Consider the following 16,935-nt stretch of genomic DNA (forward strand, 5'->3'; position numbering starts at 1 on the left):
GTATCCTGAACAAAAAAATGTACCCACTCAGGACATTCAGGAAACCTCCACAAATTTTTCGTCCACTTTATTTGCTCATCATTGTTCAAGCACTCACAGTATAGGAGATCTCAGGCCGAAAAGCCAGCCTCTTCTCAATCAGAGTTAAACATAAACTTGTGTTTCCTTTGGAGATTGTTTTGTCTATGAAGCTATGGGCTACTTTGGCAATAAGCATTTCTCATCCCCTCCCTTCCTCTATAAGCAGTTTTTATAAATCTCATAAAAAGTAATTGAAAAAGGGACTGAAATCCAAGCTCCTTCCTCCTCAGTGAACTTCTAACCAACAGTTACAGTGTGAACACGGATTAAATTTCTCTGCCTCCCTGACCCAGTGAATATGAATGTATCCATGAAGACTGACAAGGCATCAGTAGAAGGGACTGGGACAGCTCTTTCATTCAATGAAGGTTGTGTATGCTCATGGCTGGGTTCTTATACACAATACCAGAAACATCAGCAGGAACCTAAGGCAAGGTGAAGGGCTTTGCATAGCCTACAACCATAACAATGAAGAAAACTTAACTTTACAGATCTTAGCACAGCTTGCTAGGGTTAAATTAATGCTTTTGCAGACAAAGAACAGATATGACAGAAAATGCATTTATTTAAACTGCTGTACAATGGAAATCTCAATCATTTTCAAAAGCCAGCTGAGGGAGAAGTGACTCACATAGCTTGTATACAGGAAGCTTCTTTGCAGTTTTCAGTGCTGAATTTCTTTTTCTCTGAATACGTCACTTGTGTGAGTGCAGTTATCTGCTGAGTGGCAGCAATGTTTGGCAGCATATAAACATGGAGAAAGACATGGTTCCTGCCCTGAGGAGCTTACAATCTAAAATGTGACATGGACGATACTATTCCAACATATAACAATCAACTGAAATATCATCAGTCAGATATAAGAAGACCCATTTTAACAAGTAATTGGAATACCAAATATATATATAAAGGCCACAGGTAGTACAGAGTGGTGTCTTTGTTCTGTTATGTATTTATATATAAGTCTACAGGCATGAAAGTTAGTGATGGTTTGCTTGAGAGTGAGTTTATTTTCTTTGGCGGGGCTGCTCCAGCTTGTGCTTCCTGAACAAAAATAAGGAAAATTAGATTAAAACTTAACACTCCTTTGATTTTACATGTCTGAACACTGGACAACACCGGGATGAATTAATTCCCATGCAACAGAGGAACCCAGTTTTGGGAGATGTAGCATGAAAGAAGTGACAGATTTTCTGCCCTGTTGAGGCACTGGGTCTCCACATCAGCATATGGTTGGTGAAACCCATGGCAACCATCTCAGAGGCAGAGTTAGCTGGGAATCCCGCTAGTTCTAGAAAGAGCGTATCACACTCTGTGTCTGCAATCAGGACAGAGTCCTGCCACCCAAGGGCAAAATCTGCTGGAAAGTCCAACATTCTTGTAGGTTAACAGTTTTTCCCTACTAAGTGATTGTCTGATCTTTATTTCTGTGCAGAGGAGAAGAGACAGTAGGAGGAAGAAGAAAACCTGAAAATTAAATTTGAAACCACATGCTGACAAACCTTGAGCAATGCTGGATGCTCATACAACCATCCAGGCACAAATTGTGCCTCACAGATGCTTCCTTTTTTGAGGTTTTAAAGTCACATTTGGCCTGGTTTTTAAGGCAATCAGAGTAATTTTATAGTGTGCTGTATTTCTGGTCAGGTTCTTCTCTCTTCCTGTCATTTTTTTTTAACATTTCAAATAAATTTGAGAGAGGTCTTAATTTGAGACACAAAGCTCCTAAAAGTTTCACTGAAATCAGTAGCTGAGTAGGAGAGGAGGGTGACGGATTCTTATCCCAGATGAAAGAGAAGCTGCAATGAGTCTAACAGTTAAGTGTACTTCTGGCCCATCAGTTTGGCACTTGTGCATATATACTGACCACTCAAGCAGTACACACCTAAGCATGCTGCAATTTGCATTGCTCATACTTAGAGGACACAGCAGAGAGCTACGGGGTACCGTAAGAAGATGTTAAGGAATATGCCCAAAGCAGATATCAGAAGCCGGGCAGGGAGGTGAAGGTTGTAAGAGTGAAGGGGAATGGATCAAAGGGCCTGCAGTATTTGGCAGACATTAGGGATCACAGAGACAGCTGTGTAGGAAAGTCAGATTCATTGTTGCCACAGAAATGGGGAAAACTAACAGACTCATTAAGGACAATAGTTCTGACTAACAGTTACGTGTCAAATGCGTAATACCTTTTTTTTATTTTGGTATGTTCTTTCCATTCTTGTCATTGCATATAAGAACAATATATACAAAATTTTCAAGTTTATCTTGGTTGAAGAACATTTTGAAACTGTGCTGCGTATCTTAATAGTTACCTGAAAACCTGTTCAAGAAAGAATGTGTCACAGGGAAGTGTACTAAGACTCTTCTTGCTCCTCCACCTCTTCCTTTTCTTCTCCCTCTTCCTGCTTTTCTTCTTCCTCCTTTTTTATAGAAAATAGTTGTAGTTATCATGTAGGAATTGAAGGAAAATAAACAGTCTTGAAATGCAGAGCTCTGCTTTTGCAACTGTTCTGTTTCTAGTAAATGCAATATTATTTGAGCTTAACAAATAGAACAGAGAAGAAATGCACAGAGCTTTTAATCTTAACATGCCAAGGCTCTAGCTTTGTGGAGTTAATAGGCAAGTGCTGGAATATAAAAACCCTCTTCTTAGAGAATTTAGAACATGATACCTGGTTAGGCTGCAAATAGATGTTCAAGATCAAAATGAGAATTTGAAATATATGTAAATATGACAAAAAGTTTAGTATTTTTAATTATATGCTTTCTTGGAGCAGTAAACAAGTCAAGATTCATGGCATAGGAACTAGACTTCTGAATAATCTAAAAATCATTCAGAGTCAGATAATACAGCCCTGTTTCTGTTTCAAAAGCTATTCTTCCTCTCTTTTATATAGGAGAAATGGTACAATTTAAAGGCAATAGACCTTTGTTTCAGTCAGCCAAATGAACAGTTATCTGAAAGCTAGCATTTATGTAACACAGACAGCAATCTGTGTTTATTGTCTTTTAAGAGCTAGTAAATGAAGCTTTAAAGTGTAGTCCTACTCTGAAAAACAACCGAAAATTGCATTGTAGGCTTCTCTGCTCCTTCTCTTCCAGCAAACTGTTCAAAGGCGCTCCTGTGTGTATAAAATGTCCTACCTTTGTATACTACCTAAACTACAAAAATTACACCAGGAATTTCTTCCTGGCTTAACCAACCAATCAAAGAATACATAATCAGTTTTCAGTCAGGACTGCAGGTAGTATATGAGCAGCACAGACCCTGGGTTTTCCTCTCAGACACATACGGTCTGTAGAAGAGTTACGCCCGAGTCACTGAAGTAAAATGCTGTTTAACCATGTGCTTGGGAATGGATCTGTTGTAATCAGATTCCTGGTTTGAATAGTTGTTTTTCAGGGAAAACCACTGCACTAAAGGATCATCCCTGCAAAATCAGAAATGTAATACAAACTTACGCACAGGTCAGCTGGATTAGAAGTTCTTGTGCAAAGGAATATTGCCTCTTTCAGCATTTCCCCCAGCACTCTTTGAAACAGGGCCAAGCAAGCCCACAGACAAGCAACATCTTTCAGGTATTAAAAACTTCAGTTGAAAATTCAAGTCAATGACCTTTTACAGAAAAAATGGGTGTTTTTCTTGCTTGAAGCATCAGTTAGTGGTGCCAGGGTGCACTAACCAACCTTAACAGCCCTCACCAGCCTCACCAGGAGCCCCCACGCTTTGCCATGGGCCCATGAGCTCCATTTCAGCTGCCAGATCCACAATGCACAACTCTGACAGCGGGCACGTGTATGTATACACATGTATAGATACATGCATTGCAGTTTGGAAGTGGGAAGATGTGAATGTGTCCTCTTATTAATTGCAGGTTTGTAGTTGAAAGCAGCCTAAAGTAGTCATTAGTTTTACTGGGAGCACTGAAGAAAAAGTTCCAGGCACAAACTTGCAATGCTGGGCAAAACAGAAAAGTGTATAAGGAATTGCACCTGGGTCTTACAAATTCTGGCAAGGAAAATATTTCCTTTATAGGCAGAACTGCCTAAATTGTCAGAATGACTCTTTCATGCTCACAACACTAAAAATGTAATCAGCATGATGTCAGTTAGCAATTGTCAAAGATATAGTTGTCTTGGGAGTCCTTGGAAAATTTTATTAAAGAATCTGTGAAAGACAATTTCTCTTCCATTTACAGTTTTTAATGATTAAAGGCCTATCTTTGTTCCCAAACAATAAGACTATGACATGACAAATAATTATCTCTAGCAGAATATAATACTAGTATGTTTAGTTTCATGAATAAGAATTTACTAACTTTTGAGTTACGCAATGAGACTGAAAAGGAATTAAATGCACACAAACAAAAGATGAAAGCAAAATGTACAAATATACTATACCCCTGTTGCTGCTTGTTCTTCCTGGCTTTCCTATACAAGATATTCAAAAGAATATGTTTAAAAGATAGATCAAACAAAGAATATCAGAGGTCATATAAGGCAAAACGCAGCAGAAATTAAACATTGAATTTAGGAAAATTACGTGGAATTCAGTTAATTTATTTTGAGATAATGTCCTCCAGATTAACTCACAAAGTACATTTAAGCTAAGCATTTACTTTGAAAAAGAGCTATAAAATCATTATATACAGCTCCCTTTTTCTCAGTTACTTACAATCAAATTTGCTTCACTGACAGGCAAAGCATTAGAGCTGGGATTTTGTTTACTTTTTCAGGTGTTTTGGGGCTTTTTTTTTGTAATTAGCTGGTCTGCAAAATGAAAGTTAAATCAGAATTCTCCAGACTCCTATCTATGTTATATATATTATCACTCAGAATCTGGCTTGCAATTCTGTTAACTGTTGTAGGCTGGAACAGATGCCTTGGCTCAACAGTACTGGGGAATAAGAAATAAAACAAGCCGGTTTTAGACTGTAGATTGAGCAAAAGTGATGAAGACAAGAGAAATAATAGAGAAAGAAAAATTCCAGTGAATGGAATTTAATGTTAGATACCACGCTGGTTATTGGAGAGAAGAGCTAATCTTACACAAAATCATATCATAGAATCATAGAATGTTTTGGGTTGGAAGGGACCTTAAAGATCACCTAGTTCCAACCCCCCTGCCATGGGCAGGGACACCTTCCACTAGACCAGGTTGCTTAAAGCCCCATCCAACCTGGCCTTGAACACTTCCAGGGATGGGGCATCCACAACCTCTCCGGGCAACCTGTTCCAGTGCCTCACCACCTTCACAGTAAAGAATTTTTCCTAATATCTAGCCTAAATCTACCCTCATTCAGTTTAAAGCCATTACCCCTCATCCTATCACTACACTCCCCATTAAAGAGTCCCTCCCTATCCTTCCTGTAGGTCCCCTTTAGGTACTGGAAGGCTGCTATAAAATCTCGCTGGAGCCTTCTCTTCTCCAGGCTAGACAACGTCACCTCCCACAGCCTATCCCTACCCCTCTCCCAAAGAGAAAGAGCGAATGGAATAGTACCATGCAGAAGGCATGAGTGGTTGATAGGAGTTTGCATAGAATGAGTTGAGATAAGGAAGTGAGCTGCAGTGCCAGGGTTTATATATGGCCTGGGGAATTGCTAAGATGGGATACAGACTCGCATTATAATATGATTTTTTAACATGTTTCTAAAATAATTCTGCCCTGAAGTAAGCCTAATCTGTACTGCAAACTGATTTAACTGGGACACCTCTTAAAAAATATTCTAACCCCCAAGCTAAAATCTAAAGTTAAAATCAGATAGTAAAAATAAAGAAAAATTATTACCATCACATCTACTGACCAGTAGAACCCTTGCTGTGCATAGGAGGTCACAGTTTTTCCTCAAAAAACTCAAAAACAAAGGGACAGACAAAGCAAGAAGGGACACTATATCCAAACAAAATGGTTCCTCAACCTTCTCCATCAGAGGATGGGGATTAGAAATAAAATAAAACAAAAAGATTAGGAGGAAGTCAAGGATAAGCTTGATGAAGTGATTAGGGAAGGAAAGTATGCAACAGGTTTAAGGTGAAAAAAAAATTCATAATCTAAGGAAATCCTAGTGCAGCTGTCCTTTGTTGACGCAGGCTGAAAGCTGTTCCTGTTACTTACTACCAGATCTGTGTAAGAGACTCTTGTGGATTAACCCCAGCCAGCAACTAAGCACCACACAGCTATTAGTTCGCTCAGTCCCCCGCAGTGGGATGGGGGAGAGGACCAGAAAAAAGGTAAAACTCGTGGGCTGAGATAAAGACAGTTTAATAGGACAGAAAAGAAAGGGAAAAAAATAATAATGCTAAAAGAATATACAAATCAAGTGATGCACAGTGCAATTGCTCACCACCTGCTGACCAGTGGCCAGCCAGTACCCGAGCAGTGATCTGCCCCTCCAGCCAACTCCTCCCAGTTTTGTACAGCGTGACATCATATGGCATGTTGGGGTCAGCTGCCCTGGCTGTGTCCCCTCCCAAATTCTTGTGCCCCTCCAGCCTCCTCACTGGCAGGGCAGTACAAGAAGCTGAAAAGTCCTTGACTTAGTGTAAGCACTGCTCAGAAACATCTAAAACATCAGTGTGTTATCAACATTGTTCTCACCCTAAATCCAAAACACAGCACTGTACCAGTTACTAGTAAGAAAATTAACTCTATCCCAGCTGAAACCAGGACAGGGACTTTCTATTTCAACATCTGCTCCGGGCTTTCCTGGATGCTTGCCTGAATGCAGGGCTGGAGCTGCTGAAGTCTAATGTGAGTCTAATGTGAGTGTGTGGAGAACAACCTGTCACTGTGTGCACTTATCTCTGCCCCTTTCAGGAGGCAGCTGCTGACTTAAGAGTTTTGTTTCTCAGAGGGCTGGGGTCTCTCGCTGGTTTTCTCAGGGTCATACCAGCCTGAGACTGAAAGCTGGAGCTTCTGGACTTCTGCATCTCTCAGCAAGGGCAGCAGAAGCAACATGCCTCTGCTGAAGCTGCAGCCTCCACACGTACCCACGTTGACCACTGGCTGCCATTCCTGCTACTGAGGCATCGGAGGAGCCTTCTGAAGTCATCTGGGACCTTCCGTGTAGCTCCACGGTTGAGACAGTAACAGTTTATTTTGTTATCTGTCTTATGCTCATTGGCAAAGACTAAGATACCTTTACCTCACCAAGACACTTTTAGAATTTCTAGAATTTTTCCATAGCACTGGCATTTCTCCTGCAAAGTCACTAGAGAAAAGCTGGCTGGGTTACACCCCACAAGAAAGAGTCCTTTTTAAGCTGGTTTGAAACTGAGTGCTAAATAATGCCAAAATGCCAATACTAGATTCCCACTGGTACATTAATTCAGAAGCAGAACATAAAACTGCAATGTTTAAATTATGGCATTTTGATCTGAGGGTTTGTGAAAAGGGTAAGTTGACACTCCAAAAGAGTCCTGACTACTGTTCAAAAGATGCAACTGTTTGGCTACAAAACACAGTGGGCCACTGATAAAAAGGTCACCCTTTCAGAACTCAGTATGCAAAGACCAGCTCTTAATAAGCTAGAATGAAAAAAGACATGGGTGGGGAAAGTACACAGAAAACATCTATTCAGTGTGGTCAAGCAGTCAAACAAGTTGTGCTGGGCTGCAGAATGAGAGAAAGAGAGGGAAATACTGAAAATCCTGTGTTGATACTACATGTATCCTTTAGGACCTAACATCCAGTGAAGATACTCTAACAGCAATCAAACAGTCTTTAAATGTATTTAACTTCATAAAACCCTGACCAGGTAAGGAAATGTTATTCCAGCTTTCTGTTATAAAGGTAAAATGAGATACAAAGACAAAAGGCAGAATTCATCTCACTGTAGCTGCCTCAAAGTTATTCTTCTCATCTAAACTCATCCTTTGTGTGCTGTCTGTAGTGAATGAGAATACCAGAATTTCTACAGAATGATTCATGGCATCCCAACAGAAGTGATAATTGGGATGAACTGTGGCAAGGTGGGCAGATGCCACGTCACTGAAGTGATTTGTCCTAGGTGACATGGAAAGTGGGTGGTGGAACAGAGTGAAAAATGGGGTTTGTGCGTCCCTGGCAGAAGCCCCTCGTACGTTGCTGCCTGCAGTGGTGAGTATCCTCTCTAAAAATGAGTGAGACGGGAATAGAAACAGTGCTTTTTTTCTTCCCCCAGGAGCTAACATACACCTGGCATGATGAAGGTGGGTATCAGAGTTGGACAATTTCAGGAAGACTTTTCCTCCTTCTTATGTAAGACCATGTAAGAACATTTTGACACTGCCAAGACTATGCAGGTGAAAGGGGAGGATTTGTAAGACTAACTATATTTTATGCCCTCACAAGCACAGAAAAATCTGTTCAAACACACTGTCTTGCCTGGTGCTGTCTCCTCTGCCAATCCCCTCCCTGTAAAACTAAAGAAGAATGTATTTTCCACTTACAGCTCCAATCCATTCTGTGAGAAATGGAGCAAGGTGCTTGTTGTATAGGAGTGGTATTGCATTATGTCATTACAAAACCTCTCATACACAGCTGCTTGACACATTTGCAGACATGTTCCAGCATTCTGTTCTCATTTGAAAAATATTAGACTGCCAGCCAGAATGGCAAGTAACCTAACCCAGTCAGGGGATGCACTGCAGTTTTATGCTGGGCTTCTCTTAAGAGCTGAGTAAAAAGGTATTTGATGGCACTCATGTGTTGGGTGAAATTCATAGAGACATGAAAAGTTCTTGGATACAATTTAAGGAGAAATTTCAGTTCCCACTGGGGACTGTCTCTCCTCACCGCCATTTTGAAATTTTAAATGGGACTTCGCAGTGCCTGCGGCTTGCATGAGGCTGTGTGAAAGGTGCTTTTCCAGCCTAACAATGACCGATTCTGTCATTGTTATAAAGGACAATGGGGAAAGGCTTACAGAGAGGTGCTTCCTCTGGAAAAACATAGCAGCTAGATGGAAAAAAAACAATACACATTTGTTTTGCTCTTTAGTGAAAGAGATGATGCATTTATGACAGATATTCCACTGGGACTGTCTGATCTCCAAACCACAAAAAAAATCCAACACGTGTAAGTGCTTGATCCAGCAGTAGGCCTGCATCTTTGGGAAGAGAGTCACCTGACACTGCAACATCAAAATAAACCCATCCTTAAATGTCAACTTGTCAGAGCAGCAGGAAGAATAAAGCAGCTGGATCCCTATCTCCAGACCCAAGATCTATTTCTGCCTAGTCTTTACTGAGTCTAGAACCTGGCCAGTAACATAAACACCCCACTGAGGAAGGCACCGGCACACAACAGAATGGTCTCTTTTTGCGGGATCCACCTACATTTCAACAAGTACTTTATTGATGTTAGCTAACTGCAGGATATTATACTAGGGAATTGAAGGAACTCATATGGTTGCTTCCAAGAACATTTAGCACTGCAGTTTGAGATCTGTCCATGTGACTGTAATACCAGACCATGATGCAGGCAGAAAGGGTAACAATGGTCTCCATTTCTGCATGGCCCAGGGGTTTCTTCATGACCTGGAGAAGACACTGTCAGATCTGGCTCGCTGCAACAGCAGTCAATGCTGGTACATGACAACAAACATTAACAACTAGATTTACGAGCAGTGCAGATGCTGGCCATTGATAGCCGCAAATTTTTCCACACAGATAGGACTCAAATGTCTAATCCTAAATTATTCTTCATAACTAGAATCTGGTTTCAAATGAGCATTAAAAAAGAAAGCTTATGGTAACAAGTGGTAAAAGGAAACTGTTGAAGACAACTGCTGTTATTCAAGATTCAGAGCAAAGTTCCCTGGAGTTTTATCTAGGTTTCATATCACCATGATGTCAAGGAAAATGCATCCAAAAGACAAGCAGGACCACGCTGCAGTCAGCCTTCCCACCGTGAAGCACACTAGGAGGGCCTGTACGTTTATGTTCCATGTGCTTAGCATGTAAAATCCTCCTATCACGAAGGGAAAAAGGAAAAATTACCTGTTGATCTTCTGAAGGTGGCTGAGCAGACTGAGACTCTTCATGAGCCCCTTCATCTGCCTTGTCTTCTGTGTGTGCCTCCGTTTCATGCGTGGCATCAGACTTTTCAGTCTCCTGGAAGCAAAGGAGAAGTCATTGTTAGTTTCAGGGCACATAACCAACACTTCATTCTATAAAACTCTTGACTTTACAGTTTGGGGAAGTGTTTTTCTAATTTGCTTCAGTATTCAAATGAAAATATATCCTTTTGGACATTTTGCTGTGAAAGGAACACTTGTTGGCATGTTGATCTGTTGGTAAAGGCATGGGGTTTGTGTAGGGAAAACATGAATTCAGGCACTTATTCCTCTTCAGAGCATAGTAGATTCTCTAGCTTTTCTATGGAAAGTTTAATGGAAACCAATGCTCACCCTGATAGCACATTCTAGTTTCAGAAAAAAAAGCTTTTTCCACCAGCATGCATTCCAATTGAACTTCATCAAGAAGCTACAGAAAAACAGAAGTAATAAGGATTTCATATACAGTCTCTTAACTTTCTTGTTTAAAATCATCAGGAAACTGTTCCGCATTTCACACACCCATCTATCAAATCTATTCCAGCACCATGAACAAGCACCTTCTATAAGGCTCTTATTTTAAGTCCTGCTGTACTTTCAGCTAGGTATCTGTGAAAGGTCACAGTGAATCACGCACTGTGTCAGATAAAAGGAGACCTGAATGGCCTCAAGCGGAACAACAGAAATAGGATGAAATGCAATAGCATGAAGTGCAAAGTCATATCACTTGGGACAGGTAGTTCTGGGAGAGAGATTAGAAACAGCTGTTTCTACTGCACTTTGGGAGCTCGTTAGCTGTTGATCATCAAAGAAGAAAAAGATGGATGTATTTAAATAATCACAGAATAACTGAGCCATGAATGTGATGTGACAGTGAAAGAGGTAATAAATGTGATCCTCAGATGTATGAGGTGGAGCTGAAAGCAAATATTAATGTCATTGTGTAAGGCCAAGGCAAAACCTTCTCTGGATCGCTCTGTACTGTTCCAGTCACTCAGGCTCAAGAAAGAGAAATTCAGACTGGAACAGGTGCAGAGCAGGGCTACAGAATATTTGAGGGAGTCGAGAGCCTGTCTTATGAAAGGGTGACAAAAAAAGCTTCATTACTTTAATCTGTTGAAAGTAATGCTGTGAGGGGATACGATGGGTCTCTAAAAATAGATCAGAGTAAACATCAGGGAGGGATAGGATAAGGAAGAGCGCTGAGGTAGATGCAAAATGAGTATAAAACAGCTGTGAATAAAAATTTTAATCATCAGCAGTGTGAAATTTTAGAAGGGCTTTCTAAGGAAGAAGCGGAGGCAAAGGATCTAATTCATTAAAAGGGAATTTGACCACTTTTGAGAGGTGTTATCTGGTGTGGTTGCCTCCAGCAACAGAGAATTGGGCTCAGGGGAATTCCTGTCCTGTGTCATCCTAAGTCCTACATGCTTTGGGCAGAGCAGCATGTCCCTGACAGAAGACGAGCTTCTTTCTCACCCCTGTGACCAAGCCCTTACAACTCATCCATGTGGTCCGTTTGGATTTTTCTGCTTTTCCATAATTTCATTTGTCTCTACAGTTAAGCAAAAGCCCCCACTCAAGATCCCCTGTCCTTTAAGCTTCACAAGTCTTCCTCCAGTGTCCTCATTATATATGATTTCTTCAGCCGGTGTACTTAGCCTGCAGAAGTGTGACACTAGCATAGCTATCTGGCTTTTAGCCCCAGAGCAGACTTGGGTGAGTGCTGACTTAGGGAACTTTGTCCCGTCATGTGGTGTGCAATATAAGATATGTCCTCCTGCTGAGATGCTCTGCTGGATGGGGACAAAAAGTATAGAAAGAAGGTTAGGAATGTTTGGAAGCAGATACCATGACAGAGGGAGAGGGACAAAATACTTCTTCAGTTTTATCCTTTTCCTGAAACTTCACCATCTGTAAGATTTGGTGCCCTTCTGGCAATTTCCTCCTGAATCACGGAAAATATGTTTTATATGTAAGGAGCTTGCAATGAAAAGAGAGTAGGCACATAGGCTCATTAGTTCCCCTTCCTCTCTGCAGAGAAAAACAGCAGCAGCAAGACGCCCTGTCAGCCAGCAGCAAGCGTTGCCCTCCCTGCAGTCCTTCCCAGCACTGCGCTGCCCCTGCCCTCCTGGCAGAAAAAGCCTTCCCAGGGCTGCACGGTGAACTGGAGCAGGAGGCTGATCAAGATTAAAGCTTTAAAAAGAAAAACATTTCTATCATCTCACACAATTTACACACTCCATTACACAGCTGCATGAATGTTTCTGCCAGCATGTGGGGGATGCCTGGGGAGAGGAATGAGCAGCTGGGAGTAAGCAGAAGGAGCCAGAGGAAGGAGGAAGGAGAAAAGACTACTTCTTTTTCTGGCAATATTGTCTCATTTCAAGTACATATAAAACTCTGGGCTCACTGCATTCTGATCCTGGTGGCATTGTTATTAAAAACAGATCTACAGAGTCATTTGTTTGGCTTAATTTATCTTTTACTTTTCCCCCACAAGCTAAGAAAATATTTGAAGATTAAAATATGTAGTAACACAGACGTATATTGAAATTCTCGTGTAACATTGTGTTAATACATTGTTTTCTTAAGCAAATCATAACTTCCTTACAGATACTTTCTTTGTAGCAGTTCCTAAAATGAAAAGGATAGTGTTAATGAAAACTAAATTGGTTAGATATTTATTTTCAGCATGTATATTAACATTTCATTTTAAAATCTATGTACTCGATATTTTTGGCAGATACATAAAATACATAAAAACTGAAGACAGCATTCTAATTAAAGTGAACTTATTGTGTAGAACTATCTCAGATGAATCATATACTTACTCAGAGCACGAGGCAAAAAAAAAGTTGTAGTTGAAAGAACTAAGAACTCTAGAAGCAGCATGTTATCAGCCAGAACACATGCGCATGCACACACACATACAGAGTTCTTGTTAATTATATGGAGAACTGTGATGTTTGGAATATCATCATTATACTAGCTCTCCATAAAAACACAAAATTTAATTTTTAACTGATTTAAAATGAAATACCATTTACAAAGATTGGCTGAAAATTTGTAATTCAAAACAGTCTTAGTAGAAGTCTTCTTCAACTAAAAGACTAAAGCTCAAGCATCTATGGATTTGGGGATATCAGGATTATGGATATTAAGACCAAGAATACTAAGATTAAGGATTTAAGTATATACAAGATTTAAAAACAGACCCTCAGCTCAAGTAAATCAGCTTCACTGAGTTCACAGAGCAATTGCAAACCTAAATGATCTTGCTACAATCTACTGCCTCTCTGGACTTCTGGGAAACAGAAGCAGTATTCCAGGGCAGTTAATAAATTTCTCTAAAATCCTGATTGTCCTTGAAAATAAAAAGCAATTAATTACCTGCATTCAAACCTTGCTAAGATACTCAGAAAGTGTAGTAATACAGCATACTGTTTGTCATCTTAGTTTAAGTAATAAGCATCTCATTGACAAAACAATTCACCTGTGCCATTTTAGAAACCAAACAGTGCAACTGGAGCTTGTAATGGGCTGTTCACACATTACCAATATTTCAGAGCATTTTCAAGAATATTGAGAACAGTCTCAGACTAAGCATAAAAGTGATGGGGCCTTTAAAAAGAAACATACCCAACTTTAGGGGCAGTTGAGACTGACACATCTGACCCTAGACATACAAACTACATTGATTATAGCTCAAATGTACACAAGTATACTATTGGCACATCAGTGTTCATGCCACTAATCCAAGATTAAATGGGATCATTCAGAAATCCATCACTAACTTGAGTGATCTTTGGGTCAGGCATAAAGCACAGCTGTCCTCTAAATCCCAGCCTGCCATCAAACATGTTTAGAAGCCAGAAGTATTCTAGACCAGGTATTCCTTCAAGTGAGAAGGTATTTCATATTAACAGACTAGAGAACTTATTAACACAAACCCTTTGCCTGCTTCTTCTCTTAGGCACATAAAACTGTGCTACTCATCCCTGTTAAATGATGCTTTAGAAAACAGTGTCATGGGGAGGCAACAAGAGAGAGAGCATGATGTGAGCTAATTGACCCTTTCTGAAGTACCGAAAATATTTATTGGTTTTCTGCAATGTCACTGAGTTTTATGACCACATAGCACCCTTTAAGGATAAAAAAATGTACTTGGTATAGAGGGAAAAAAATGTGAAGATCTTTGCCTGACTCTCACAGTGATCTAAGCAAATCATTAGCATTTAGAGCCTCAGCCTTTCCACCAAGATCTGCAGAAGTTTACACATGCCATCCAGGCATCTAAATACTTCATTGTATTGGATCCGGAAACATGGTGATGGACACAGCAACTGGCCATTTGTACAGTGGTACCTGACCAGAACCCTTAGCAGAAATCTGAACAGGGCTGGCTGCAGAGAGGGGTGGGCGTCTACTCAGGGAGCTGCCCCACAGCCTGTTCTCCAGCCAGCCTGGTTAACTTTGATGTTTATTTGCTATTTCCTACTGAAATAATTACAGCTTTTTTGTAAGTAAGAGGATACTTAAATAAATGTGTAAAGACTACTTTGCTTGTGTGCTGCAGGTCTGAGAAGGGTTGTCTTTGTATCTGTGTGTATTCAGAGCTTCTTCACATGTGTCTCAGAGTCAATCTGCACCTTGCTGACAACTTTGATGTGTCCTAGACATATCAGACTCACCCTGTAAATGTAGATCAGCTTGCACATTAGGGTCTGGCACCATCAGAGCTCAAATACCTAGCAGTAACAGTTCAATGTAAACACTTGATGAGTAGATCTGGTGACAAGTCGTAGCCACCTGACCCAGAGAGAAGTCAAGGCTGCAAAAATGAGAATTTGCAGAACTGAAACATGTATTTTGCACTCAGCAGGCTGACGTGGCAATGCATTTAACTACAAGTGTTTTGCTGGGAAGTTATAATTTGTTGAGGGAGTAGCAAAAAGTTCCCTGCTTGCTCTAGACAATAGACTCAAAACAGTCCTGGGTCAGGATCCTAGTGGACAGTGCTGTGAAACAGCATCATGGTCATTAAAGAGCTTCTCTACTGCTGATGCAATATGAGACAAAAGATGGATGCAAAAGGAAAGAGAATCTTCTGAGGCATGAGTATAAAACATGTATCAGCTTCATATTAACATTTTAATGTCTCAGTGAGGTAAAAACCCCTAGAAAGCAAATACTTACTGACTGTTTTGTGGTGTTTCTGTGCTTTATAGTTTGCTTCTTTTATAAATTATCACCACATTCCAGAAAAAAAAAAATATTTAAGAAGGGATTAGTAGGAAACCCTGTCATATGTGTCATCATCACCATCTCTTCCACACCTGACTTATTATTCCAGATTCAGGCTGTGGGAAATCAGTGTCACGAGCCATTCATTGTACTTCATGCTAAGGTTGAATTGACAGCCTAATGAAAGGAAAGCAGAAGCAGTGCAGCAAGGTTATTTGTATGACAAAGCACAGCCAGACTGTCATCAGTGAAGCTGCTGAGAAACACTTCTGCAATAAATGCTAAACCACTTGTATATGTCTCTCTCAAATTCAGGAACAGATTCTAAAAGGGAGACAATGTATATATACTTCCACTCTTTACACGGATTTTTTAAAAACACTCTCACTTATTTCCACTTTCTGAACTGAAACAATTGCCACCACCACCAGTGCGGCAGTTAATCAGCATAAACCATAATTGGTTGCTACCAATAGCACTAACATTAATCTTCCCAGCAGAATGTACTGAACATGTTATTTTCAACATTTACAAAGTTGTCACAAAGTAGAAACTGTAATAGCCTCTGCTGACAGCTGGGAGTGAATGAATTCTAAAAAATTGTTACTTTGCTTCATAGACACGCTATCTAATAGGAGCTTGCATGAAGGAGCAGATAATATATGAAGTGGGAAGATGGAAAAATGCAATTTTCTTTATCTATCTCATTGATTCTCCACATATCTTTTATAATAATTATAATATGTAATACCTGCAGTCCTTTAAGCCTTTCATGGCTTTGTGGATGTTAATTAAATGAATTCTCACAAGACCCTTGTGAGGTAGGCAAGTAATTTTTATTTCCCTTGGTGGGAGATGGCGCAGCTAAAGCAGAAAGTTTAAATCACTTGCTCCTTATCACTCAGGGACTCAGCGTCAAAGACATTTATAGCAACTGTGGCTCTCCCCTGGGTATCTCTTCATCTGTAGCTGTCAAAGCACTTAGCAGAGGCTCCTTTTTCTCTCTGCTTTTACAGAAGAGGAAAACCAGGGACATTTACAACAGCGTTTCACTCAAAGTTGCTACACAGTTGGCAGCAGAGTTGGACCAGAAGGCAGATCTCATGCTCCAGGGCAGTTCTTCAGCCAGGTCACCACAATGCAGCAGAGTCCTCCTATCACTCTGGCTCATCACTCTCTCGATTCATTTCTTTTGTTGAATCACCCATGTTAAAAAGATGGCAATATTAGATTGTCATCTAACATGATCTCAGGATAAGAAAGCTGTAATGCTCTCAGTTATAAAACTTCTAATTAGAAGAAGACTCTGTTAAAGATAAAACACATTGTTTTCTCTAAAATGAAGAAAAAGAAAAAAATAATAAAAAAATCTTTTTCTTTTGCCATATATATACTAGAGCATTGTCAAAATACAGTGGACGGAGGACAATGGGTAGACTTGCCAAAGGGATTTTGTGAAGTCTTGAGTGAGACTTTAAGTTACCTCCTCAAGGCAGAGGGAGCAAACCTCATAGTGCCAGTCTGCGTGTACACACAGAGGATGGAACAGATTCATACCCCAGCTCCT

The 16,935-nt window shown here is 40.2% G+C and overlaps 1 protein-coding gene across 1 annotated transcript in view; it reads right to left on the bottom strand.

The window, feature by feature from the left end:
- Window positions 1-624: 624 nt before the first annotated feature.
- SH3BGR (SH3 domain binding glutamate-rich protein) overlaps window positions 625-16,935 on the bottom strand; it is a 29,215-nt gene continuing 12,904 nt past the window's right edge. Inside the window, exons 4-8 of the mRNA XM_010580409.1 lie at window positions 10,066-10,179; window positions 4,483-4,512; window positions 4,401-4,420; window positions 2,394-2,501; window positions 625-1,125 (exon numbers count right to left, since the gene is read on the bottom strand). Of these exons, the coding sequence (XP_010578711.1) occupies window positions 1,089-1,125; window positions 2,394-2,501; window positions 4,401-4,420; window positions 4,483-4,512; window positions 10,066-10,179 (309 nt within the window). The 3' untranslated portion in view covers window positions 625-1,088. The remainder of the gene's footprint in view (window positions 1,126-2,393; window positions 2,502-4,400; window positions 4,421-4,482; window positions 4,513-10,065; window positions 10,180-16,935) is intronic.

The sequence above is a fragment of the Haliaeetus leucocephalus genome, unplaced genomic scaffold, assembly GCF_000737465.1.
Source record: "Haliaeetus leucocephalus isolate CR32 unplaced genomic scaffold, Haliaeetus_leucocephalus-4.0 Scaffold702, whole genome shotgun sequence".
Lineage (NCBI taxonomy): Eukaryota > Metazoa > Chordata > Aves > Accipitriformes > Accipitridae > Haliaeetus > Haliaeetus leucocephalus.